Source organism: Vidua chalybeata, chromosome 27 (genome assembly GCF_026979565.1).
Source record: "Vidua chalybeata isolate OUT-0048 chromosome 27, bVidCha1 merged haplotype, whole genome shotgun sequence".
Lineage (NCBI taxonomy): Eukaryota > Metazoa > Chordata > Aves > Passeriformes > Viduidae > Vidua > Vidua chalybeata.
The window spans coordinates 4,444,159-4,470,266 of NC_071556.1; the positions used below are offsets into that span (position 1 = coordinate 4,444,159).

The 26,108-nt window shown below is 57.6% G+C and overlaps 1 protein-coding gene across 1 annotated transcript; it reads left to right on the forward strand.

The window, feature by feature from the left end:
- Window positions 1–1,386: 1,386 nt before the first annotated feature.
- On the forward strand, window positions 1,387–24,248 carry ZBTB7A (zinc finger and BTB domain containing 7A). The gene is made up of 3 exons (XM_053966072.1): window positions 1,387–1,496; window positions 14,848–16,055; window positions 22,045–24,248. Exons 2-3 carry the CDS (start codon window positions 14,863–14,865, stop codon window positions 22,487–22,489), a joined length of 1,638 nt encoding a protein of 545 aa, XP_053822047.1. The 5' UTR covers window positions 1,387–1,496; window positions 14,848–14,862; the 3' UTR covers window positions 22,490–24,248.
- Window positions 24,249–26,108: the final 1,860 nt, after the last annotated feature.

The following is a 26,108-nucleotide window of genomic DNA, read 5'->3' on the forward strand; positions in this document are numbered from 1 at the left end:
TGGTGGGTTGGGGAGGTGACCTGCGAGGGAGGAGGGACCTTGTGGGGTGACGCGAGTGGGGCTGGGGGCGTGGGGAGGTGACAGCCAGGTGGGGTGACCCGGAGGGGCGCGGGGGGGGACCCGAGTGGGTTTGGGGGGATCTGTGGGGACACACGTGGGTCTGGGGGCACGGGAAGGGGGTGACACGTGGGTAGGTGACCCGAGGGGTGACACGAGTGGCTTTGGGGGTGTGACACATAAAGGATGAGCCAGAGGCCCCGGGGAGATGCCCCGTGGGGTGACACCCGTGGGTTTGGGGGGCACAGAGGTGCCCCAAGGGGGTGACAGGTGGGTAGGGTGACACAGAAGGGACCTGTGGGGTGACACCCGTGGGTTTGGGGGGCACAGAGGTGCCCCAAGGGGGTGACAGGTGGGTAGGGTGACACAGAAGGGACCTGTGGGGTGACACCCGTGGGTTTGGGGGGCACAGAGGTGCCCCAAGGGGTGACAGGTGGGTAGGGTGACCCAAAGGGCTCAAAGAGGCGCCCGGTGCGGACACGAGTGGGTTTGGGGCCGGCGAAGGTGCCCCCGTGGGGTGACACGAGGGGGTCTGGGGGACACCAGGGTGACCCGTGGGGTGGCCCGTGGGCAGGGTGACCCACACGGGATCTGGGGGGGTTGCCCAGTGGGGACACGAGTGGGTCTGGGGTCTGTGTGACAATGACGGGGGGGGGGCGTGATGAGGCGACACCGTGTGACACGCGTGGTCTGGGGTCTGTGTGACACACTGAAAAGGGGGGTGATGAGGCGACACCGTGAGTCTGGGGTCTGCGAGACACCCAAGGGGGAGTGGGGAGGCAACACCGTGTGACACGCGTGGGTCTGGGGTCTGTGTGACACTCAAGGGGGAGTGGGGAGGCGACACCGTGGGTCTGGGGTCTGCGTGCCCCTCCCGGCGATGAGGCGACACCGTGGTCTGGGGTCTGCGTGACACTCCCGGGCGATGCGGCGACACCGTGGGTCTGGGGTCTGCGTGACACTCCCGGTGCGATGCGGCGACACCGTGGGTCTGGGGTCTGCGTGCCCCTCCCGGGCGATGCGGCGAACACCGTGGTGACACGCGTGACTCCGGCTCGCGTGGTGGTGGCGGCGGTGGTGGGGGGGGGTCCGCGGGGTCCCTCCCCCGGTCTCCCCCGTCCGCTCCCCCCCGAGCCCCCTTTCCCCCCCCCCCTCGGCCGCGCCGCGTTGCGCCCCCCCCCGGCCGGAGGCGGCTGCGCCCCGCGGGCGGGGGGGGGGGGGGGGGGCGGGGGGCGGCGGGCGGGGGGGGGGCGGCGGCGCGCGGCCCCTTTAAGAGCGGGCGGCCCCGGCCGGAGCAGGAAGGAGCCGCATACGGGCCTCGGCGAGCAGCTCCCGCGGGGCGGCCAGAGCCTGCTCCGCCCGCCTCGGCACGGCCCGGCCCGCCCGCCTCGGCACGGCGCGGCCCGCTCCGCTCGCCCGGACCGCACGGCCCCCGCCCGGTACGGAACTGAGGGGTGGGCGCGGTGAAAGGGGCGGGGGGGGGGGGGGGTCTCGCATGTTGAGGGGGGGGGGGGTGGGTAGGGCCTGACCCTCTCCCGCCCCCCCCCCGTGTCCCCGGGGGAGTGGGGGGGTGGGGAGGGGTCGGTTGGGTCCGTTGCGGGGGGGTGGGGGCTGCCCCCCCCCCTCCGTATACGTTGTACTTGGCCGGGCCGTGCTGGGGGGGTCGCGGAGGGGGGGGGGGGGGAAGGGTTGGGAGCGGGGAGGAGTGAGGGGGGGGGGTGTGCAGCGCGGCGCGGGGGTTGCCGGGAGTTGTAGTCCCTCGGCGGCGCCGCGCCGCAGGTGCCGGCGGGCGAGCGGACTGCGCTTCCCGGCGGCCCCCGCGCGCGGGGCGAGCGGGAGGCGTGTTGATGGGCAGCGGGCGGGGCCAATCGGGCGCGCCCTCCGCCCCGCGCGCCCGCCCCGCCCGCCGCCGCCCGGCCCAATGGCGGGCGCCGCGCGGGGTGGCCGGGGACGGGCGCGGCGGGGCCTGCGCGGCCCCCCCCGCCCGGGCCCGCGACCCCGCCCGCTCCCGGCCCCGCCGCGACCCCCGCCCGCCCCGCCGCCCCCGCGGGGCCTCCACCGCCACCTCCCCACCCCCCCTACCCCTCTCCTCCCCCCGGCGCCCCCCGCCCCCGCCTCCCCCCGGCCTCCATTGCGGCGCCCGCCCGGGGGAAGGGGTGGGGTCGTGGCGCCCGGCCAAGGCTCCCTGTGGGCCCCGCGGGGGGGGCGGCCCGGGCCGGCGGGGGGGGAGGCCGGTCATGGGTGGGGTCCCCCGGGGCCGCCCCGTGCGGGGGCGTCGGGCCGGGCCGTCCCCGCGCACCCCAAGGTCGTTGCCGGCCGGGGGGCGCCGGCCCGGCCCTGCCCGCCCCGCTCCGGCCCTGCGCGTTCCGGGGTTGTTTTTACCCCCCTTGGCCGTCCCTTATCTCCCCCCGGCCGGCTGCGGGCAGGGGGGGGGGCCGCGGTGATAATCCCCCCGCGGGGCTGGGGCGCTGCTGCCCGGAGGAGCCCGGCGGGATAAGCGTTTCCCCCCCCCCCCCCCCGCGGGGCTGCGCAGCAGCGAGGCCGGCGGGAGCGCGGCGTGAGGGGCAGCATCCCTGGCTCCTGCCAAAACATTCCCTGCGTTCCCCGGGGGGACCCGGCACTGCCTTCTCAGCGTCATCCCCGCCGCGGGGCTCGGGCTTGGACGTGGTGGTTCCGGTCAGGTGCCCAAAACTGCCGTGCCGTGCTGAGGCCCCCGTGACACAGCCAAAGGTCCCTGCCCTCTTCCCCTCGGAGCGGTGCTTGGTGAGGCTGGAGACGGGACAAAGTCAGGGACGTGTCGTTGCTGGGACCGTGGGCTGGCAGCTGGGCACTGCCAGGGAAAGGGTTCCTTGGCCATGCTGTTCCAGGAGTGTGGGGAAAGTTGGTTTATGAAGCTGTATCAGGAGAGGCTGAGGTTGGGTATCAGGAAAAGGTTCTTTTTCCAGAGCACGGTGGGGCGCTGGGCAGATTCCCCAGGGAATTGCCCCGGCCCAAGGCTGCCAGAGCTCCAGGAGCATCTGGACAGCACTGCCAGGGACACGCAGGGTGGGATTATTGGGGTGTCTGTGCAGGGCCAGCAGCTGGGCTGGATGATCCCTGTGGGTCCCTTCCTGCTGAGGTTATTCCATGATTCCATGGAAAGCCCTGGGACTCCGGCAGCGGCACCAGAACGTGTCAACCCCGGCGTTCCTGTGCTGAAAGCGACAGTTCCTGTTGTACAAGCCCAGCCGACGTGACTGCCTGGCCCCTGCCTGGCTCTCCGTGTTCCCTGAGCTCGTGCAGACCCTCGGGTTTTGGGCAGCCAAAGTTTCTTTGGGCTCAAGGACTCTTGGTAAGAGTTTGCTGCCAGTCCCAGTTCAAGAGCAGCCGTGTTCCCAGAGCTGTTCCTTGTCCTGGCTATCAAAACCATAACTTATATAATAACTGTTTTATAGACGTGGGGAGAGAAAGGTTCTGCCTGGAAGAATTTACAACCTAATGAGGGTTGAAGTTGTGCTCAGCGTAGCAGCGGAGCTAAAAGGTCGTCCTGGCGCTTTCCAAAAGCGTTTGGGGTGGTTGGTGGTGGTATATTTCAAGGAATTGTGTGATTTCTCAAGGGTTCTGCCCGTCCTGGTTGGAAATTGCAGCGTGTGGGCTCTTCTGGAGGCTGAGCAGGAAGAGAGCCGGGCTGGCTTTAATTCTGATGGTTTTGCTGGAGTTGTTGGATTTCAACTACTTAAAAAAAAAAAAATAAAAGAGACCGAGAGAAACAGAGGAGTTTATTAGAGAGGAGCCTTTCTTGTTTAATATTCATTCTGGCCCCTGTTTAGGCTTGTTCTGGTGAAAGAGGGAGTGAAGAGGCGCAACCCAAACACGGGTGAGATGGTGGGATTTTTCCACCAAGCCTTAATTGCTTCAGTAACTCCAGGGAGGGTTTTGCAAGGCAGGAGCTCTTAATAAATGTGGTGGTGAATGAAAGTAGTTCCTCACTTTGCTGCTCTGCAACTCTTCCTCTGCCTTTTTTTTTTTTTTTTTTTTTAATTATTAATCGTTTTTCACTCGTATTTCATCCCGTGGCCGTGGGTCTGGTGAAGATCTTTAGCTGTGGCTTCATGAGGAGCTCTGCTCTGTGGAGGAGCTGGGTGGAATTAATTTGGCACAGTGAGGGCGGCCGGGTTCCCTTCGTGTTTGGTGACTTTTGGAAGCAGAATTAAAAATTCCAGTTGTTCTCCCAGCGTGGGAATTTGGATGTGGGCATGGGACGCAAATGAGGGGTGAAATTTATGCTGCCATCGAGGCTCTCTGGAGCTTTGGGTGCTCCTATCTCCCTTCAAAACCTTATTTTGGGATCAAGTGCTGGGGTTTAACTGCAGGATCGAGTCCCGTGCAGGTGTCCCACCTAAAAACTGTGAAATCCTGAGTCTGTGTTTGAGACAGAGTCTAAATGCTTGAGAACTGTGGTTTAATCTTGATTAAAACTGACACTTGAGGGTTTTCTGCCCGTCTCGGGATGCTGAGTTTTTTGGAAGATGAGCTTGTGTGGCGAACAATTAGAACCCGACTCGTTATCTCTCCTAGTCCAGGCAATAAACAGTTGCTTTAACTACACTCTCAACCAGCCTTAACCTCAAATTTGAGCAGACCGGTCCCAGTCTGTAATTAAAAGCCTTTTGAGGAGCAGAACTCAGGGAAAGGGAAGAAGACAAGGCAGTGTCTGGGCTAAGGGAAGCGTTTCTCCCCAATCGCGTGGCCCTTTGATCCAAACTGGTGCTGTGTCCGTCCCTGTACCTGTGCCTGCAGCGTCCCAGAGGAGCTCTGGAGGACGTCAGCGGGAGTAAACGAGGTCAGGCAAGCGCTGGGATCCTCTGCGAGTAGCCAGGGACGATTGTTCCTCGCCCAGCCCCCTGCCCGTATCGCCTTCCCTGCGCTCAGTTTCAGTTTCCCACCCGCCCGGTGGCACCGCCGGCTCCGGTGGCAGAGCCGGGGCGCGACTTCCCCGCCTTGAATCCCGGCGGGGGCTCGTTCCCCCGGAGCCCCGGGATTTGGGAATGTCCCGCAGCAGCCCCGGGCTGCAGGTGAAAGGGAACTATAGGGCTCAGCTTAATGCGACAAGGTGCGAGAAACTGGAAACTGCCGGGAGCTGCCCCGGGGCTGCAGGTGGGAGCCAAGGGCACGTCGGTGGGATGAGCCGCAGATTCCCCTGGCAATCAGCGGCTTCCCAACACCCTGGCTTCGCCCATCCCTGGAAAAATGTGCGGCCGGAGAGGCGGGAGCGTGACCTGCCAGCGCTGGCCTGGCCGGCTGGAACGCTGCTCCCGCATCCCCGCCGAGCCGCGTCCTCCTGGGGCACCCTCGGGATCCTTCTCCTCCTGTTTCCCACCCCTGTGCCCACCTGAAGCCCGTGGCCCTCTCCCGACCTGTCCCTGTTGCCTGGTTTCTCCAAAGCAGAGGATGCTCCCCGGTCCCAGCGCTGTGTTTTAACTCCCTCCTCCCCACCTTTCACTCCACTCCTGCACCCATTTCCTTCCTGCTTCATGCACCTCCTTATTTCCCACCAGCACGCTGGGAACCAGTGAGTAAATGTTTTTTTTTTTTTTTTTTTCCCCCGTTGTTTGCTGGAGCTGGGAAGGTGCCCGAGGTGGGCTTGTAGCTACAGGTTGCTGCTGTGCAGTTCCTCGGAGCCTCCTGCCCCGACAGGCAGAGCACAGGGATCAGCATTCCCCCTGTGCATCCCAGCAGGGCAGGAAGGAAGGAGCTCCGTGGCAGGAGAGCATTGCCAGGGATGAAGCCCCGCTTGCTCCGGGGATTCGCTTTTGCTCGTCATCACCCAGAGCCGGGAATGGCAGGACGAGCTGTCTGTTAATCCACAAACTGGGAATTACATAAGGGACTGCCCTGCCCTGCTCTCTCAACAAACTCCAGTCTTATTCTTTTATTTATTTCCCCTTTTTTTTTTTTTTTTTTTTTCTTCCCCCCTCCCAGTTTCCCGGTGTGGAAAAGAACAACCGGTCTGTGAGGTGTCATTTGAGGCAATTAGATTAATGCCAGAGCCTCGGGCAGGGAATGTCAGGAGCGGCAGGGGGGGACACGGGGCTGCAGAGGGAATCCTGGGACAGGGATGGGTGCTTTGGGGTCTGCTGCTGGAATGGGGGGATTTGGGTTTGAGCAGTTCTCTTAGGACTCTGTTTAGGAGTCAGGAGAGGTGTGACAGGGAGGGGAACATGGAGTGAGGGGGTAAATGCTGTCTGAGACCTGTGGGAATGGGGCCATTTGGGATTTGAGCAGTTTTTATCATTCTCTTAGTTCAGGAGGCCATGAGAGCTGTGATAGGAGAGGGAGAATGTGGGGTGAAGGGCAGATGGGCTTGGTTTTTCTCAAGGAACACTGGAGGAAATTTTGGCTGGAGTGGGGACAGGCTTTGGCCTCTGAAGGGGAGGGGGTGTCCAAGCATGACCTGCTCTGATTGTCCTCCAACCTGGAGCAGCTGGGCCGTGCCGGGGGTTAAAGCTTCGAGTCCTCAATTGCTCCCTTGGAAAGGGGCCCCACGTTGCCTTTTTGGAAAGCAGCTGCTTATTCCTGCCTGGATCCTGGTGCCTCCAGGCTCCCGGGGCTCCCAGGTTGGAAAAGAACTCTCCTGGGAGAGAGCTGCTCCTGCAGCCAGCGCTGGAGCACACGCAGCCTCGTGCTTTGTGCAGTTCTTCCCCTTTTTCCGTGCAACTCTTGAGACTTTCTGAAGTATTTTGGAGAACTGTGGCTGGCTCAGCCACGGCCTGGTGTTGTCCAGAATCTCCCAAAACCAGGGAGTTTTCCCCCAGGAGCCGCGTGGGAGAGAACCTGTTGGAGGGCCAGGACTGCAGCAGGGTGGGCACATTTGGGCTCGGTGAAAAGGGTTTGTTTGAGCAGCAAAACAGGGAGTTCCCATGAGTTCCAGGGTATCCGGCCTTCCTGGGCTCTGGGCTGAGCTCAGATGGACTCAGCTTAGCCTGAGGATTGAGGGAGGCCTGGGAGTTGCTGGAGCAGAGGTGGGTTTGGAGCAGGGATTGAGGGTCTTTGAGCAGCTCTCAGCAGTTTGAGGTTTGTTTTATCTCAGTGCAGGGAAATTCCTGTGACCTGTTGGGGACAATCCCAGCACATGGAGTTGGTGCCATGGACATTGTGCTGAGGCAGAGTGACAGTGCTGAGGATGGAGGAGCTTCTCACCCCAAAATAACCCTCACACACAGAGCTCGGGTGGGAGACTCCCCGGGCTCAAACCAAGGCACATTCCTGCCGGATTAAATCCGGCCTCTGATGACAAAGGAGAAAATTGGCAAGGAGGGCTGGGTGGAGGAACCAGTTCAGGCTCACCTTGCAACATGAGAGGAGTTTGGTGCTGTCAGGGCTCCGTGCCTTGGCTGCAGGTTTGGGATCCTCTGGAACAGCACTGACCATTGTCCATCAAGGTCCATGTCCTGCCTTTGGCCAGCAGCTGGAAACTGAAGTTTCTCAGGAGCTGTGCTGGGCCCTGCAAGGAAATCCCATCCCAGTTACATCCCAGGGAGCTGTGGAATGTGACATTGGGTCATCCCTCGTCTTCCTGGGCTGTGGAAGTGAATCCTTGGAGAGGGAGCCGTGTCTCTGGGAATACCACCAGGTTTCCTGGGAGATGCAGAGTCCTTCCCAGGCCCTTGGGATGAATCTGAGTGAGCCTGTTCCTTGGTGACACTTGTCCTTCCACTGGAACAATTCCACAGCTGGCTTGTCCAGCCTCGTCTGGGCTGGCATGTGCAAACCACTGCAATTCAGGAGTTTGGAAAAACCAAGAGGAGCAAGCCCCTTTCTTCCTGGTGGCTCCATAGCAGCATTCCCAACAATTCCCTGTCGGTGATGAGGAATCCCAGACCTCCAGCCTGACCATGGTGGTCCCTCCGTGGTTCCTGCTTTAATGGGTCTTTATTCCATTCCTGGGGTGCTCGTGGAGGGTCTGAGGGATGTTCAGATCCAGTGCCCCATCCAGACTTCAGCAATTGCTCTTGCTGCCAGAAGCTGCAGGATGTGGGATTCTCCTTTCCTCTCTGAGCCTCCTTGCTGTCAAATCCTGGTGTGTCCTGGCTGTTCCTGCAGTGCTTTAGATGCTCCTTCCCTGGGCATTAATGGCTCATGGAGAGCTTTGGCTCTTCCCTTCACAAGGGCCTGGAGTGCCAGGGGAAGGGGGAATGGCTTCAAATGAGGGCAGGGATAGATGGGATATCAGGAAGGAATTCCTCCCTGGGAGGGTGGGGAGACCCTGAGGTGGAATTCCCAGAGGAGCTGTGGCTGCCCCTGGATCCCTGGAAATGTCCAAGGCCAGGTTGGAGCACCCAGGCATACTGGAAGCTGTCCCTGCCCATGGGATGGGACGGGATGAGCTTCAAGGTCCCTCCCAACCCACACCAGCCTGGGATTCTGGGATTTCAGGGATGTGTCAATCCGTGCCCCAGGATCTGCAGGGTTTGGGCAGATTTCCTTTCCCTTGGAGCAGCTGCTCTGTGTGAAGGGGCTGTAGGAGTGGGGTTGGCTGTGCTGGAGCTTCCCGTGGAGCAGGGAGAGGAAAACCTCCCTGGCAGGTCGGACCTGGCCAGGTCAGCCCGGCTGTTTTGGTTACGCGGTCACAGCACGAGTCCGTCGGGTTGGGCTGAGGCAGGGGAGGCTGCTGGAGCCCAGGAGCTGTCAGAACATCTCAGATGTTCTTCCACTTCACCTTGAATCTGAGACTTTGACTCATCACAGAATGGTTTGGGTAGAAAGGACCTTAAAGCTCATCCAGTTCCACCCCTTTCCACTGTTCATCACATTCCACTCTTCAAGGCTGCTCCAAGCCCAGTCCAGCCTGGCCTTGGACACTTCCAGGGATGGAGCAGCCACAGCTTCTCTTGGGATTCCATTCCACTCCCTCCCCACCCTCACAGAGAAGAATTCCTTCCCAACATCCCATCTAAAACTACTCTGAATCCATTCCCCCTTGTCCTGTCACTCCATGTCCCTCCCCATCTCTCTTGGAACCCCTTTGGGCACTGGAAGGTCTCCAGAGCCCTTGCAGCAGCATTCCAGCATCCAAAGGACCTACAAGATGTGGGATGCTCTGATCTTTGGAAGGACCAGAACAATCCAACCACTCTGAGGAACCCCTGGAGCTGGGTTTGGTCAGGGGTGTGATCTGGAGTCTCTTTGGGAACGAGCTGAACCCTCCTTGTGTGGTTCAGTCTCATTCCTCATTCCTCACATCCCAAATCCAGAGCTGCAGTCGCTTTTCCCTGTTAAGGGCTGGAGGGGATGGATGCCCATGCTTGGAAAACAGAGCCAGATTGTCCAAACCAGCCCACAGATGTTTGCAGGGCACTAGTTCTGCTCCAATCTCTTCACTTCAAGAGCTGCATGATCTTGGTCATGTTACCCCAGATGGGATGTCCAGTCAGGACAGAAGAAAGCTGGAATTCACCCTTTGCCATTGATGACTCCATTGCCTTCTCAAGACCGAGGATTTCTTCCCACCACAACATTGAAAATGTAGTTTTATTTAAAATAAAAGCGTGCTGAGGGTTTTTTTAATCTTGATTTTTTCCCACAGTGCAATTCCTTCTGTTGATGTGCAGGGTCTTCCTCTCAGGAACATCCAGTGAGTTCTCCAGGTCCAAATAATTGGGATAGCTTGACCCTAAACTATCATTTTAGCACATTTCCTTGTTGGGAGCAGTTGAGTTTCAATGGCTTTGTGGAGTGGTTGGAATTGTGACTTTTCCCAAGCAGCCAAAACACCTCCTTCCCTTCCTGCTGCCTGCCACGTTCCCACCTCCCCGGCTGCTCCGTGCAAGGTGTGTGTCCCGAGGCCTCGGCAGAGTTTCGGGTGGATCCTGGGCAGAGGGAGACCTGCTGGGGCCTGTCCTGGGCTGGTGTCAGCACAGGCACTGCCTCCTGCTCCCCGTGGCCGCAGAGCTGCCTTATCCCCAGGCATCCGGGCTGGCAGAGGTGTCCTTGCAGCTGGGAGAAGGACGGGGGGACTGGGATGGTCTGTCCCTAAATATAAAGAGGTCAGGACTTGTGGGGTGTGAGCTGTTCCTAGGGGAAGGCACCCGTTTCTCCAGCTGGTGGTGGGGGAATGCTGGGATCGTGTTTGGGCCTTGGGCAGCAAGCCCTGGGGTGTTTTTTTGGTGTAAAGCACCATTATTTTAATAATTCTTCCCTGGTGCTGCTGCCGAGGCTGCCCTGCCTCAGTTGTGTGTGTTTGTTCCAAGAAATCCCAGAGCAACTTGGGATCCTTGGGCACCTTGAGCAAGAGGCTGAGTATCCCAAATTCTGGAGTGCTTTGGGTTGGATAGACCTTAAATATTCCTGCCATGGGCAGGGACATCCCCCGGTATCCCAGGGTGCTCCAACCTGGCCTGGGACACTTCCAGGGATCCAGGGGCAGCCACAGCTCCTCTGGGAATTCCATCCCAATATCCCATCTCACCCTGCCCTGTCAGTTTGAATCCTTTCCCTCTTACCCTGTCACTCCATACTCACGTCCAAAGTCCCTCAACATCCACGGGCCATGTCCCAGAGCTCAGCTCTTCCCAGGAAATGTTGCGTTGTGGATCACAGAATTCCCTAAAGCCATTTTGCCTCGTGCTCCATGGAAAGGATGATGCTGATTCTCCCTTCCTGCCCCGAGCAGGTGCCAGGTGCTGCTCAAGTTCTCACCTGTGCTGCTGCAGTGGGCGGCACCTCTGCTTTTGGAAAGGGTTTTGGGATCTTTTCCGGATTAGAGCACGTAGAGAACATTGGCTGTTCCCAGTTCCCCAGGCGTGACCGAGCTCTTCCACCTGTGTATTCCTGAGTCCTCCCAAACTGCTCAGCTTCCTCTAAATTTTAAGGCAAAGAAGCGAAGGGAAAAGGGAAAAAAAAAAAAAAAAAGCCCACTGAGGTTCTGTGGAAAACTGGTAATTAAAGAGGTGTTTTGTCAGCACTTTTGGTTGTGATCCCATCTTGATGTGGTCGTCTCATTTGAATGTAAATGTCAAATTCCAGAGCTCCTGGAGGAGAGGGATTGGGTGACATCCTGCTGAGGGAAGCACAAGCTCAGGGGTTTCAGTGAGCTCTGGGTGCTGTTCTTGGGCTGGTGGGGGGGGGGTCTGGGAGGAGAGAGGTGAGAAATTGAGTTTAAAAAATAGAAAATAAAATCGCAGTGGTGAGGTCACAGCTCGGGTGCTGTGTCCTGGTCTGGCCCCTCACTGTGAGAAGGACACAGAGGGGCTGGAGTGAGCCCAGAGAAGGGAATGGAGCTGGGAAGAGTCTGGAAAAACATCTGAGGGAGCTGGGGAGGCTCAGGAGTGACCTTCTGGCTCTGCACAACTCCCTGACTGCGGGGACAGCCAGGAGGGGTCAGGTTCTGCTCCCAGGGGACAACAGGACAAGAGGGAACAGCCTTGAGTTGCACCAGGGCAGGTTCAGGTTGGATATTGGGACAGTTTCTGCATGGAAAGAAAGATCAGACATTGGCAGGGGCTGCCCAGGGAGTCCCCATGCCTGGAGGTGTCCCAAGGACAGGCTGGAGGTGGCACTGGGTGCTCTGGGCTGGGGACAAGGTGGGGATTGGGCACAGCTGGGACTCGATGAACCTGGAGGGCGTTTCCAACCTCAGGGATTCCATTTCGGTGTTGAGGAGCAGCGTCCAAAGGCGATGGGGAATCAGCTGGATGTGGAACATCAGCTCAGGGAGGTGGAGAACTTCCCTCACTCCCACTGACCACCCAAAAAATGACATCTTTCCTGCCTGGAATCGGGCTGTGTGTGCCGGGCTGAGCTGTGGAGCTGGAATAGCCCCAGCTCCGTTGTGTTGGGATTTTGGAAACGCTGAAGGGGCCGAGAGCGGGGTCGGGGCTGCACAGAGTGTCCCACCAGGGCTGTCAATGATGTTCCTAAATCCCCTGGAGGGCTCAGCTCTTGCTCCAACCCCTCTTTCTCACGGGCTGTATTTCACCTCGATGGTTCCCTCCCACTTGTCTGTGAGGGCCATTCCCACACTTCTCCCCTGCAGCCACTTTTGGGGTGAAATGTGGCACCTCTGAGCCCTGCAGAGCCACCCGGTCTGGGACAGGGACCTGGAGCAGCCGGGCAGGCAGGGAGAGACTGGAGCTGCTGGGAAATTTAGGTCAGTAGTTGAAGCTCCCACTTGGTGGCCCATTCAGACCTTTCCTTGCCAGGGGAGGGGACGAGCTGTGGTTGTGCCAGTGGCTTTTGTCACTTGTCACCTTGCTCCAGGACATTGCCAGGTGGATTTTGCCCATTCCATCGTGGCGTTGAGCGCTGGTGCCATGAGCAAGCAGTGGATTTGGGGTGCTTGGAATGTCTTTTGAGTCAAGACTCAAGAAGTTCCCAAAACCCCAAATCCATACTTTGGAACGCTCCCTTTCCCATTGGCAATTCCTAAACTGTTCAGCCCCTTGGAAAGGGAATGGGGGTGATGTTTTAAGGACTCAGGTACTGGATGTGGCTGGAGCATCCAGGCCCTGAATCCATTCCTGGGGGGCTCGGGACGCCCCCTTTGCCCCCGCTGTCCTCGGCCACCGCGGCTGTGGGACACAAAGGCCGTGTTGTGTGCGGGGTGGCCGAGTTGGAGCAGGCTCCAGCCCGGCCCTCGGCAGTCTCATGACCCTGCAGCCATTCCCACACTGTCGGGATGATTATCCCAGCCCCCAGGGTGGGGGAGTGACCTTGCCTGGATGCTCTGGCTGCTCCCTGTGGTCCCCAGAGCTGGGGGTGTGTGGGGGGGACAGACACGGCTCCCTCAGGACCCCTGCCCGGAGCTTCCAAACGCTGCATCCTGCTCAAATTCACTGGTTTGGGGAGAAAAAAAAATTGTGAAGCATCTCTTGTAGAGAGGAAGGAGAGGGGGAAGCTGCAGTGCTGGTTTTGGGGCTGGCAGGGATATGGGATCTGCTTTTCTGTGTGCGGTGGCCCCAGTCAGGTTTTGGGGAGTTCTGGAGCTGCCCCGGTGGGAATGGGACAAGCAGTGCTGAGGCAGCAAAGCATCCCTGGAATTCCAGCTCAGGATTCCTCTGGGATCCCCTGGGGATGCTGGCATGGGTGACCTTGCCCAAAGTCACACCTGAAGCTGGGGCTGGGTGCCACCAAACAGCCCTTTCCTCCCTGATGTAAAAAAAACCATGAAATGAGGGTTTAAAGGTCAAATCCCAGAGCTCCAGGGGGTGGCTCTGGAGTTGATCCCGGGTGTCTCAGGAAGACACCTGGCTTTGGTGTTTGGTTTTGGTGGCAGGACTGGTGCCTGCCCTGCACATCCAGCCCCCTTGGATCCTCCCTCCTCCTCACCCCCATCCCATTCCAGCTGGGAGCTGAATGCCGGTGTCCTCCTGCTGTTGATTATCCAGGGATTTGCTCCAGATCCGTTTTCCACAGCCTCAGACCTGCCTTCTCCTGCCTTTTCTCTGTATAAAACAGGAAGGTGCCAAAGCTAAACTTATTTTCTGGGCTTAACAAAACTTTTCAAAAATAAGTAAATATGGAAAACTACTGAGGAGGCCGGGGGTGGGTGGGGGAAGCCAGAGTTGTGCAACCTGGGCTCCTGCTCCGTGCTGGGACCCGGGGCTGGGAGTTGCTTCCTGAATAATTATTCCTGTTCTGGATCCATCCTGACTCATCCGTCCCCCCATGGCGTGGGACAGGCCACGTCCCGCCGTGCCTCAGTTTCCCCATCTGGAAATCAGGAACTTGGATACTCCAGCCTTATGTCAAGGGTGATTTTTGGACTGGTTTTGTGCGTGGATTTCTTGGCTCCTGCTGATCCCAGCGCTTGGGATGGGGGGAATTACATTGATTTTCCAGCAAAGGCATCGCTGCTTCAAGGAGCATGTGGATTTGCTGCTTGAGATGGACAGGAGGGAGATGTTATTTCTAATTTTTGGGATCCCAAAGACTGGGATTGTGGGAGAATTAGGGGCTGCTCAGGGTCACAGTCGGGCCCCAGTGCCCATTTCCCAGCAGAGGGGGTCCCTCTGGGTTTTTCCAGCCTTTGGAGCCAAGTGGATGTGTCAGGAGTGACTTTATTTATTTATCTTGTCCCAAACAAACCCTTGGCGTTGGGAAGAGCTGTTGCTTCTGCTGGAACCTGTCCAAGATCTGGGGCTGGTGCTGGCACTTGGTGATCCCAGCATCCTTTCCTCTCTCCTGCTCTCAGGAAGGAGCAGGAGCTGCCTGGGCTTCCAGGGATCAGCTCAGGTCTGTCAAACACCTGCAGCAGCAGCTTGGGGTGGCTGGGGCTCCCCTCTCCCTGCCCTTCCCAAAGGATATTCCCTGCCCACATCTCTCCAGGTGTTCTGGCACCCAGGGATGAGCGATGGCACCGGTGTTCCCGGTGATGACATCATTGTGTTGGCTGCTCTCAGCGAGCTGGGGACCTTCCCAGCAGGAATGGGAATGGGAAATGCTCCCAGAGGCGGATTGGGATGCGCTGGGGAGGCTCAGGCCGCCGTAGCCCCACGCTGGGCACAGCTGTGCCCGCTCCAGGTGCTGCCTGGCTGGGTGATGCCAACTCCCTGCCAAGGCTTGCTGCTCTGGCCCGGATCCGCGCTAATTCAGCTGTTCTCGCTTGAGAGCACCTGGGCTCTGTTCCTCCTCCTCCTCCTCCTCCTCCTCCTCCTCCTCCTCCTCCTCCCCAGGTAAGCACAGGACAGGCAGGACGATGGGAGAGGCGCAGGGGACACGCGCGGTGCTGCCGGGCGCGTCCCTCAGGAATTTGGGAATTCTCCCGATGCCTCCAAGCTCTGACTCACGGCCTTCCCCCCTCCTTCCCCACAGCCTTCAGCGTGGAAGATGGCGGGTGGCGTGGACGGCCCCATAGGGATCCCGTTCCCGGATCACAGCAGCGACATCCTCAGCAGCCTGAATGAGCAGAGGAACAACGGGCTGCTGTGCGACGTGGTCATCCTGGTGGAAGGCCAGGAGTTCCCCACCCACCGCTCCGTCCTGGCAGCGTGCAGCCAGTACTTCAAGAAGCTCTTCACCTCAGGGTTAGTGGTGGACCAGCAGAACGTGTATGAGATAGACTTTGTGAGTGCGGACGCCCTGTCGGCGCTGCTGGAGTTCGCCTACACCGCGACCCTCACCGTCAGCACTTCCAACGTCAACGACATCCTCAACGCCGCCACGCTGCTGGAGATCCCGGCCGTCAGGGATGTCTGCACGGATCTCCTGGAGAGGAAGATTCTGGCCAAAAATGACCAGATGGATACAGTAGATCAAATTGATCAGAGGAACCATCTCAGAGCAAAAGAGTACCTGGAGTTCTTCCAGAGCAACCCCGTGAACGGCCACCAAGGCAGCTTTCCGTGGACCAACCCAGAGTTGAGAGACCTTCAGAGACTGAACTTCCGAGGCCAAGAGGAGGAGGAGGAGTCGAACTGCAATGGCCTGGACTTCTACTCGCAAGCCACCCCAACCGAAAGACCAAAGGCAAGTGACTGTGACCCTGACAGCAACCCGGCCATGTGGCTGGACCGCGAGGACGAGGAGCCGGTCAGCGGCGGGATGTTCTCCCCTTCCCAGAACGGACATTACAGCAGCCGTGGCTTGGCCACCCCGGGAGAAGAGGAGGGGGGCACCCCCAGGGGCCCTCTGGACCCGCAGGAAGCCGGGGACTCGCCCAGCTTCATCCCCACGGGCACGGAGACGGAGGACGATGCCAGGGAGGTGGATGACCTGGCCGCCAGCGCCCTGCTCCAGCAGATGATCAACTCGGTGGGGCGGCAGCAGCTCGGCGACGACGACCGCAAGGACGAGGACGGGGTCATGGATTATTACTTGAAATATTTCGGCAGTTCCAGCGAGGGCGACGTGTACCCGTCCTGGTCCCAGAAGGTGGAGAAGAAGATCAGGGCGAAAGCATTCCAGAAGTGCCCCATCTGCGAGAAGGTGATCCAGGGCGCCGGGAAGCTGCCGCGCCACATCCGCACCCACACCGGGGAGAAGCCCTACGAGTGCAACATCTGCAACGTCCGATTCACCAGGTACGGGCCGGGCACGGGGGCTGCACGCAAACCTGGGGCTGGGCACAAACCTGGGGCTGGGCACAAACCTGGGGCTGGACACAAACCTGGGGCTGGACACAAATACAAATACAGGGGCTGGACACAAACCTGGGGCTGGACACACACCTGGGGCTGGACACAAATCTGGGGGCTGCAGAAATACAGGGACTGCACACAAACCTGGGGCTGGACACAAACTCAGGGCCTGCACACAAACTCAGGGCCTGCACACAAACCCAGGGCCTGCACACAAATCTGGGGGCTGCACACAAACCCTGGGGGCTGCACACAAACCCAGGGTCTGCACACAAATCTGGGGGCTGCACACAAATCCTGGGGGCTGCACACAAATCCTGGGGGCTGCAGAAATACAGGGACTGCACACAAACCTGGGGCTGGACACAAACTCAGGGCCTGCACACAAACCCAGGGCCTGCACACAAATCTGGGGGCTGCACACAAACCCTGGGGGCTGCACACAAACCCTGGGGGCTGCACACAAACCCAGGGTCTGCACACAAACCTGGCCCTCCCCTCACCCCAGGAGCCAGCACAGGGCTGGTCCCGGGTGATTTTATCTCTCTGCTCACCTCATTTCCATCCTAACTGGCGAGTTGGGGCTGGAGGCCAAAGTTTTCCAGGGAGCAGTTTGGGGGTGTGACACTTGAGCTATCTCAAGGGCCTGGCTGGATGGCCAGTGCCACCATCCTGCTGTCCTGACTTGCTGAGCTCTGCTGGAAACCTGACATGGGGGGGAAACAGAGCTGCAGCTCTTGCTCTGTCCATCGTGGCCGAGGCAGGAGCAGGGGAATTGTTTGGGCACGGCTCCATGGCATGGCTGAGGTGGTGCTGGTTGGGTTGGAAGGAGGTTGGAGCCCACTCGTGTCCTTGGCAGGCCGAGCTCTGCAGCCCCGGTGCAGCTCCCGGGGGCGTTTGCCACGGCCCTGTTCCTAATCAGGGCTCCTCTGCTCCTTGCCTGGGCCACGGGAGCACCAAAGAAAGGGGATATTGTTTGGGTTGCTCCGGTTCACTCCAGTCCATGGCCGGGCGCCGCCTCCTCTCCCCGGGCTCTGCGGCCGCCGGGGCTGGGCTGGGCCGGGGGTCCCAGCCTGGAGCGGCCCTGGCCCTGTGGAGGGGCAGCGTGGGCTGCCGGGCCTGGGGCTGCTCCCTTCCCTTTCCCTGCTCTTTTTCCCATCCCTTTCCCTGCCCCCTTTCCCTTCCCTTTCCCTTCCCTTTCTCTGCTCCCTTACCTTTCTCTGTTCCTTTTCCCTTTCCCTGCTCCTTTTCCCTTTCCCTGCCCTTTCCCTTCCCTTACCCCACTCCTTTTCCCTTTCCCTGCTCCTTCTCCCTTTCCCTTTCCCTGCTCCTTTTCCCTTCCCTTTCCCTGCTCCTTTTCCCTTTCCCTGCCCCCTTTCCCTTCCCTTTCCCCACTCCTTTTCCCTTTCCCTGCTCTTTTTCCCTTCCCTTTTTCTGCTCCTTTTCCCTTTCCCTGCTCTTTTTCCCTTCCCTTTCCCTGCTCCTTTTCCCTTCCCTTTCCCTGCCCCCTTTCCCTGCTCTTTTTCCCTTCCCTTTCCCTGCCCCCTTTCCCTTCCCTTTCCCTTCCCTTTCCCTGCTCCTTTTCCCTTTCCCTGCTCCTTTTCTCTTCCCTTTCCCTGCCTGCCCAGATGTTCCCACTGTGCCACTTCCCACAGCCCAGGCCGGCCCTTCCAGGCCCCTCCTGCTTTGGGGGCTCCATCCCCTGGGGCTGCTCCGTGTGGGATCCCTGTGGGATCCGTGTGGGATCCCTGGGGCAGCTGGGTGCAGCCGGTGGGGGCAGGAGGGGCCGGAGGGGCCGGAGGCCGTGTCCTGCCCCTTCCCCTGGTCGCGGCCGCACCCAGCCCACGTTGGAGAGCTGAGGAATGCAGATAATGGCAGGGGCAGGGTGCCAGCCCTCCCTCCCCGCTCCCCCGGCCCTGCCACGCAGCACCTCCCTGCTCCTGGGGCCCGGGGCTGATCCCATGGAGATCCCACGGCAATCCCACAGCGATCCCACAGTGATCCCACAGCGTTCCCACAGCGATCCCATGGAGATCCCACAGCGATCCCACAGCGATCCCACAGCGATCCCACAGTGATCCCACAGCGATCCCACAGCGATCCCACAGTGATCCCACAGTGATCCCACGGCGATCCCATGGAGATCGCACAGTGATCCCACAGTGATCCCACGGCAATCCCACAGTGATCCCACAGCGTTCCCACAGCGATCCCACAGCAATCCCACAGCAATCCCACAGCGTTCCCACAGCGATCCCACAGCGATCCCACAGCGTTCCCACAGCGATCCCATGGAGATCGCACAGTGATCCCACAGCGTTCCCACAGCGATCCCACAGCGATCCCACAGTGATCCCACGGTGATCCCACAGCGATCCCATGGAGATCGCACAGTGATCCCACAGTGATCCCACAGCAATCCCACAGTGATCCCACAGCGTTCCCACAGCGATCCCATGGAGATCCCACAGCGATCCCACAGCGATCCCACGGAGATCCCACAGCGATCCCACAGTGATCCCACGGTGATCCCACAGCGATCCCACAGCGTTCCCACAGCAATCCCACAGCGATCCCACCCCCTGTGCACCACCCAGGGCACTGCAGGACGTGGAAATGCCACAGGGTCCCTGGCAGCTGCTGGCACTGCGAGATGAGGGGGGCACAGGGATTTTTGGGGAGGGGGAGTTGGTGGGGCAGTGCCACCTTGTCCTTTTTCCGTCCTGCTCCCTTTCTGTGGGGTGAGCACCCTGCTCCCTTTCTGTAGGATGAGCACCCTGCTCCCATTTTGTGGGATCAGGACCTGCTCCCATTCTGTAGGATGAGGAACTGCTCCCATTTTGTAGGATGAGCACCCTGCTCCCTTTCTATAGGATGAGGACCCTGCTCCCATTCTGTGGGATCAGGACCTGCTCCCTTTCTGTAGGATGAGGAACTGCTCCCATTCTGTAGGATGAGGACCTGCTCCCATTCTGTGGGATTAGGACCTGCTCCCATTCTGTGGGATTAGGACCTGCTCCCATTCTGTAGGATGAGGAACTGCTCCCATTCTGTAGGATGAGGAACTGCTCCCATTCTGTAGGATGAGGACCTGCTCCCATTCTGTGGGATTAGGACCTGCTCCCATTCTGTGGGATTAGGACCTGCTCCCATTCTGTAGGATGAGGACCTGCTCCCATTCTGTAGGATTAGGACCTGCTCCCATTCTGTAGGATGAGGACCCTGCTCCCATTCTGTGGGATTAGGACCTGCTCCCTTTCTGTGGGATTAGGACCTGCTCCCTGTTGGCTCCCAGGAGGGCCTGGCACCTGTAAAAAATCTGCTTTTCTAAACCACCAGATTCCAAAACACCTCCTCCTGCTTCTTCCCACGGCAGGGTTTGGGCTGGAGAAGCTGGACAGGGACAGGGAGCAGTCCTTGGCACCGCTGTTCCCATTCCCCAAGATCCTTTTCCCCCTGATTTTATTATTCCTTTACTTTCCTTCCCCATGGCTGGAAAACAAATCCCTTGCCCGTTTTGTAGGATCCCGGCCCTGGGAGGGGGTTTGGGGTGTGCCGGGAGGAGTGGGGCTGTTCCAGCCGGGTGTTCCCGGCCGGGTGGGACCCAGCCCGGCCCTTCTCAGGGATTTTTGCTCCCTGGCGTTTCCTGGTTCCTGCGCGGTCGCGGAGGGAGGAGCAGCTCCCGATAAGAAAAGAGAGATTTGGGAGGGGGGTGGGGTTATAAAACACCAAATTTTCATTTCACAAGCCCGTTTCTGTGTCACTCAGAGCTGGACACGACCTCGGGGCTTTGATCCTTCCCTGGAGCTTTAGGATTTTTGGGTAAAGGGAGAAGGTTCAGGGCTGGGATCTGAGTGTTCCACCCAGGAATGGGGTGGATCTGTTTGGGAAGGGTCGGGCAGGTGCTGGGGAGGGCAGGAGGGGCTCCCCCTGCCCGGCCACGTGCTCGGGGCTGGATCTGCCTCCAGGAAGCAGCGATGGCTGCGCCCTGCTGGCCCCTGGCCCGGCCTGCACACCGGCCCCAAATGAGCCCCTCGGGCCCTGCACGAGCCATGTGTGACCCCATAGCTGTGATCAGCCCTGGGCCGGGCAGGGTGTGACCCCATAACCCTGCCCAGACCCCAAATGGGGCAATGTGTGACCCCATAACCCTGCTCAGATCCCTTATGGGGCAATGTGTGACCCCATAACCCTGCCCAGACCCCATATGGGGCAATGTGTGACCCCATAACCCTGCTCAGATCCCTTATGGGGCAATGTGTGACCCCATAACCCTGCCCAGACCCCATATGGGGCAATGTGTGACCCCATAACCCTGCCCAGACCCCATATGGGGCAATGTGTGACCCCATAACCCTGCTCAGATCCCTTATGGGGCAATGTGTGACCCCATACCCTGCTCAGACCCCAAATGGGGCAATGTGTGACCCCATAACCCAGCCCAGACCCCAAATGGGGCAATGTGTGACCCCATAACCCTGCTCAGATCCCTTATGGGGCAATGTGTGACCCCATAACCCTGCCCAGACTCTTATGTGACAGTGTGTGACCCCATAACCCTGCTCAGATCCCTTATGGGGCAATGTGTGACCCCATAACCCTGCTCAGATCCCTTACGGGGCAACGTGTGACCCCATAACCCTGCTCAGATCCCTTACGGGGCAATGTGTGACCCCATAACCCTGCCCAGACCCCAAATGGGGCAATGTGTGACCCCATAACCCTGCCCAGACCCCTATGTGACAGTGTGTGACCCCATAACCCTGCCCAGACCCCAAATGGGGCAATGTGTGACCCCATAACCCTGCTCAGACCCCAAATGTGACAGTGTGTGACCCCATAACCCTGCCCGGACCCCAAATGGGGCAATGTGTGACCCCATAACCCTGCTCAGACCCCTTATGTGACAGTGTGTGACCCCATAACCCTGCTCAGATCCCTTATGGGGCAATGTGTGACCCCATAACCCTGCTCAGATCCCTTATGGGGCAATGTGTGACCCCATACCCCTGCTCAGATCCCTTATGGGGCAATGTGTGACCCCATACCCCTGCTCAGACCCCTTATGTGACAGTGTGTGACCCCATAACCCTGCTCAGATCCCTTATGTGACAGTGTGTGACCCCATAACCCAGCCCAGACCCCAAATGGGGCAATGTGTGACCCCATAACCCTGCCCAGACCCCTTATGTGACACTGTGTGACCCCATAACCCTGCTCAGATCCCTTATGGGGCAATGTGTGAACCCATAATCCTACTCAGACCCCTTATGTGACAGTGTGTGACCTTACCCTCACATCCTTCACTGGGTGATGCCCATCCCCACACCAGGAGCTGCCCAGCACCATCCCAGTGCCCATCCTCACACCAGGAGCTGCCCAGCACCAATGCCCATCCCCACAGCAGGAGCTGCCCAGCCCTGTTCCAATGCCCATCCCCACACCAGGAGCTGCCCAGCCCTGTTCCAATGCCCATCCCCACACCAGGAGCTGCCCAGCCCTGTTCCAGTGCCCATCCCCACAGCAGGAGCTGCCCAGCACCAATGCCCATCCCCACACCAGCTGCACCATCCCCATCCCAGTGCCCATCCCCACACCAGGAGCTGCTTTGCCCTGTTCTGGTGCCCATCCCCACACCAGGAGCTGCCCAGCCCTGTTCCAGTGCCCATCCCCACACCAGGAGCTGCCCAGCCCTGTTCCAATGCCCATCCCCACATCAGGAGCTGCCCTGTTCCAGTGCCCATCCCCACACCAGCTGCACCATCCCCATCCCAGTGCCCATCCCCACACCAGCTGCACCATCCCCATCCCAGTGCCCATCCCCACACCAGCTGCACCATCCCCATCCCAGTGCCACCCAGCGCGGGACGTCACCCTCCTCCACCCCCTGCAGCGCCCCAAATCCGCGTGACAGCTGGTGTTGTCTCCGCAGGCAGGACAAGCTGAAGGTGCACATGCGGAAGCACACGGGGGAGAAGCCCTACCTGTGCCAGCAGTGCGGGGCCGCCTTCGCCCACAACTACGACTTGAAGAACCACATGCGGGTGCACACGGGGCTGCGGCCGTACCAGTGCGACAGCTGCTGCAAGACTTTCGTCCGCTCCGACCACCTGCACAGGCACCTTAAAAAAGATGGATGCAACGGGATCCCGTCGCGGAGGGGCCGCAAGCCGCGGGTCAGGGAGGCCGGGGCCATGCCCCCCACGCCCACGGGCAGCGCCGAGGACGGGAGCTTGGCGGCCGGCGAGTCCGAGGACACCGCGCAGGGCACCGAGCAGGAGCAGCAGCAGCACTTTGAGGAGAATTCCAATAACGAAGCGCCGGGATTGAATGTAGCAGGAGGGTCGGATGAGGGTAACGCGCAAGGACTCTCCTAAACCAAAAAAAAAAACAAAAAAAAAAAAAAAAAAAAAAAAGAAAAAAAAAAAAAAATCATCCAACCCCAACCGATGAAACAACCACCTGAAAACAAACAAAGTCACAAAATCTAGTTAGTACTTTTCCTCCGATTTTTCTCTTTAAAAGATGTTTCTCTCCCTTTTTTTTAAGGAAAAAAAAGAAAAAAAAAAAAAAAAAGAGAGATATTATATTAATGTTTTTCAATCTTCCCATCGTAAGCGGGGCTCTCCCCCGAGGATCCCTCATAGCCAAGGACCTTTTCTTGGAAAGGCAAGGACGCTAGGGAAGCACGAGGTGGGGATGGAAAGTGGCTCTGTCGCATGGAAAAGAGCTTCCATGTAAATCCAAAGCTTTATTTTGTGTCCAAACACGTGTTTAAAAAAAAAAAAAAAAAAAAAAGCAAAGAAAAAAAAAAAAAACTTATTTCAGAGAGAGATCTATTTAAGGAAAAAAAAAAAGGAAAAAATAGAAAAAAAAAAAGGAGTGGTAGGAGTTGGAAGGGCTGTGGCAGGGCGGGGTTTGGGATTTGGGGGCCGGGGGCTCCTTCCCAGGAGATTGGGGTCAGGATTTGGGGTCTGTCCCCCCCCAGCCCCGTGCGAGGCTCAGTCGGGCAGCGAGGGCTGCGGGTGGGGGGAGCAGCTGGGGAAAAAAAAAAAAAAAAAAAAAAAAAAAATTGCTGGAAAAATTGCCTAAAAAAATAAACAAAAAATCATGTGAGAGAGAGGGCAGCAGGTTCGGCAGGGTTTGTGTCGGGCAGCCGGGGCTGGGGACGCTGGAGATGGGGACAGGGCAGGGATGGGGACACAGGGATGGGGACACAGGGATGGGGACACAGGGATGGGGACACAGGGATGGCTCAGCCGTGCCGTGGATTGTGTCCATCCCTCTGTCCATCCCTCTGTCCATCCCTCTGTCCATCCCTCTGTCCATCCCTGTCCCTCCCCATGTCCCCACATCCGTCCCCACCCCGCAGTGCCCAGGAAGTGCCTGAGTCAGCCCAGCCCCCGCTGCCGGCAGAATTTGGGGCTGGGGGGTCCCAAATCCCACCCCCAGGGAATTTTTCTTCCCGACCCCACCCAGGGAATTTTTTTTTTCCCTCCCCCCCCCCCCCCCCCCCCCCACCCACCCAGGGAATTTTTTTTTTTTCCCTTCCCCCGGCTCCGCCCAGCGCGGCCCCAAAAACGCCTCCAAATTCCTTTGGGAAAAAAAAAATTAAAAAAAAAAAAAAAAAGGATTTTTTTTTTTTGGGGTCTCCCCTAAAGGAGCAGGAGGCCTTTGGGAAAGGGGGGAGCAGCCTGGCCCCCCCCAGCCCCGTTCCCAAAAATAAAAAAAATATATATATATATATATATATAAATATATATCTAGAGATGCTCTATGGCTGGAGAGGCGGGTCCCGACCCTCGGGGGGAAAAGGCACCTTTGAGTTGGTCACCTGTTTTCTAAATGCACATTTTTAAATGCTAAAAAAAAAAAAAATAACAAAAAAGAAAAAAAAAAAAAGAGTTAAAAAAACCAGAGAGATTTTAAGCCCTTTTATTTTCAAAGCACTTTTTAGATTCTCTTCCTTTTATTTTAATTTTTTTGTTGTTTTTTTCTCTTTTTTTGGGTTTTTTTCCTTTTTTTTTTTTTTTTTTTTTTTTGGTGTTTTTACTTTTGAAAGAAAAAAAAAGCAAAGAGCAGGTTTTGGCCGAATGTATTTTGGAGAGGGAGTGAGAGGGGAGTGTGTGCTGGGGGGTGGGGTGAGTGGTGGGGCTGGGGGAAGAGATGGATGTTTATTTAATGCAGAAAAACAAACAAAAAAAAAAGCAATAAAAAATTCCAAAAAAAAGCTTAAAAATAATAATAATAAAAAAAAAAAAAAAAAGAAAACAAAGAAGTCTTAGCACTTTGCGATGGAACGGGTACTTTGAGCTCACTTTATCTTAATTTAAAAATAAGCAAGATTCAAGATGTTTACAAGTCAAAAAAAAAAAAAAACTTTAAAAAAAAAAAAACGACTTCTACGGAGAAAAAAAATATTATTAAAAAAAAAAAAAGCCTAAATTTATTTTTGTAAGAAAAAAAAAATGTGTATATATATATATATATTTAACAAAAAAAAAACCTAGAAAAAAATACAAATATAGGCAGAATCCAAGTGAGATTGGAGGATGGGAGGAAGATGCTAATTAGGTTCTGTGACGTGCCCTGACCCTTGGGAATTTTAAATAGATAAAAAAAAAAAATCCATGGAAGCTTGAATTTTGAATTTTAGGCAGGAATCCTGGGGGTTGTGGCTCGCTCACTGCTCCCCACAGCCTTGAGGAGGTTGGTTGGTTGTTTTGGGTTTTTTTTTTTTTTTAATTATTTTTTTTTTGTAGAAATAATTTTATTTTTTCGATGTTTTTTTTAGCCAGTGCCAGCGCAGAGGTGTCGGGATCCCTGTGGATTTGGAAAAATCCCACCTGGAGCAGGGAAATTGGGATTTGGGCTGGGAAATTGGGATTTGGATAGGGAAATTGGGATTCAGGCTGGGAAATTGGGATCCAGGCAGGGAAATTGGGATTTGGGCAGGGAAATTGGAATTTGGGCTGGGAAATTGGGATCTGGATAGGGAAATTGGGATTTGGGCAGGGAAATTGGATAGGAAAATTGGGGTCTGGGCTGGGAAATTGGGGTCTGGGCTGGGAAATTGGGATCTGGGCTGGGAAATTGGGATCCAGGCAGGGAAATTGGGATTTGGGCTGGGAAATTGGGATCTGGATAGGGAAATTGGGATCTGGGCTGGGAAATTGGATAGGAAAATTGGGATTTGGGCAGGGAAATTGGGATTTGGGCTAGGAAATTGGGATCTGAGCTGGGAAATTGGGATTTGGGCTAGGAAATTGGGATCTGAGCTGGGAAATTGGGATTTGGGCTGGGAAATTGGGATCTGGATACGGAAATTGGGATCCAGGCTGGGAATTGGGATCCAGGCAGGGAAATTGGGATCCAGGCTGGGAATTGGGATCCAGGCTGGGAATCACCCCGGGAAGGCGCTGGAGGGACCCAGATCCAGGCTGGATTTGGGGCACCACGATGCTCCCCATGGATTTGGATCCCTCCAGGGATGTGACCGCGAACTCCTGGGAAGGAGCCGGAGGAATCCCAAATCCCAGGGATTTGTGTCCCTCCCGTTGCCCTTTTGGGCAGGAAAATCGGGATCCCAGATCCCTGTGGATCCACATCCCTCCCTGAGCAGGAAATTTGGGATCTGGGCAGCGAATCCCACCGGGAAGGGGCCGGATCCCGGCTGGAATTGGGGGGCTCCGGGCAGGACCGACCCTCTGGCAGCACTGGCTGAATTTTTTTTTGGGAATATGCAAAGAAAATTCCGTGTGGATTTGTAAATAGAGACTTGTGGAGGTTCCGTGTTGTGCTCGGGGTTGTGGTGGCTCCTCTTGTCCCGTTTTTTTTTTTTTTTAATTCCTTGGGATTTTCCCACCCTTGCTGCTGCTTTTCCTTCCCCCTTCCCAATCCTGAAGGAATTTTGGGGGCTCTGGGGAAGCAGCACCAGGAGGGGGTTCCAGGTGTGCAGAGAAAGGGGGGGAAGGAAAAAAAAAAAAATAGGGAAAA

Excerpts from the sequence above, each read along its gene's own strand:
- ZBTB7A (XM_053966072.1), top strand. The coding sequence starts at position 14,863 with ATGGCGGGTGGCGTGGACGGCCCCATAGGGATCCCGTTCCCGGATCAC. Across the intron at positions 16,056-22,044 it reads TGCAACGTCCGATTCACCAG|GCAGGACAAGCTGAAGGTGC; the intron begins GTACGGGCCGGG and ends TTGTCTCCGCAG.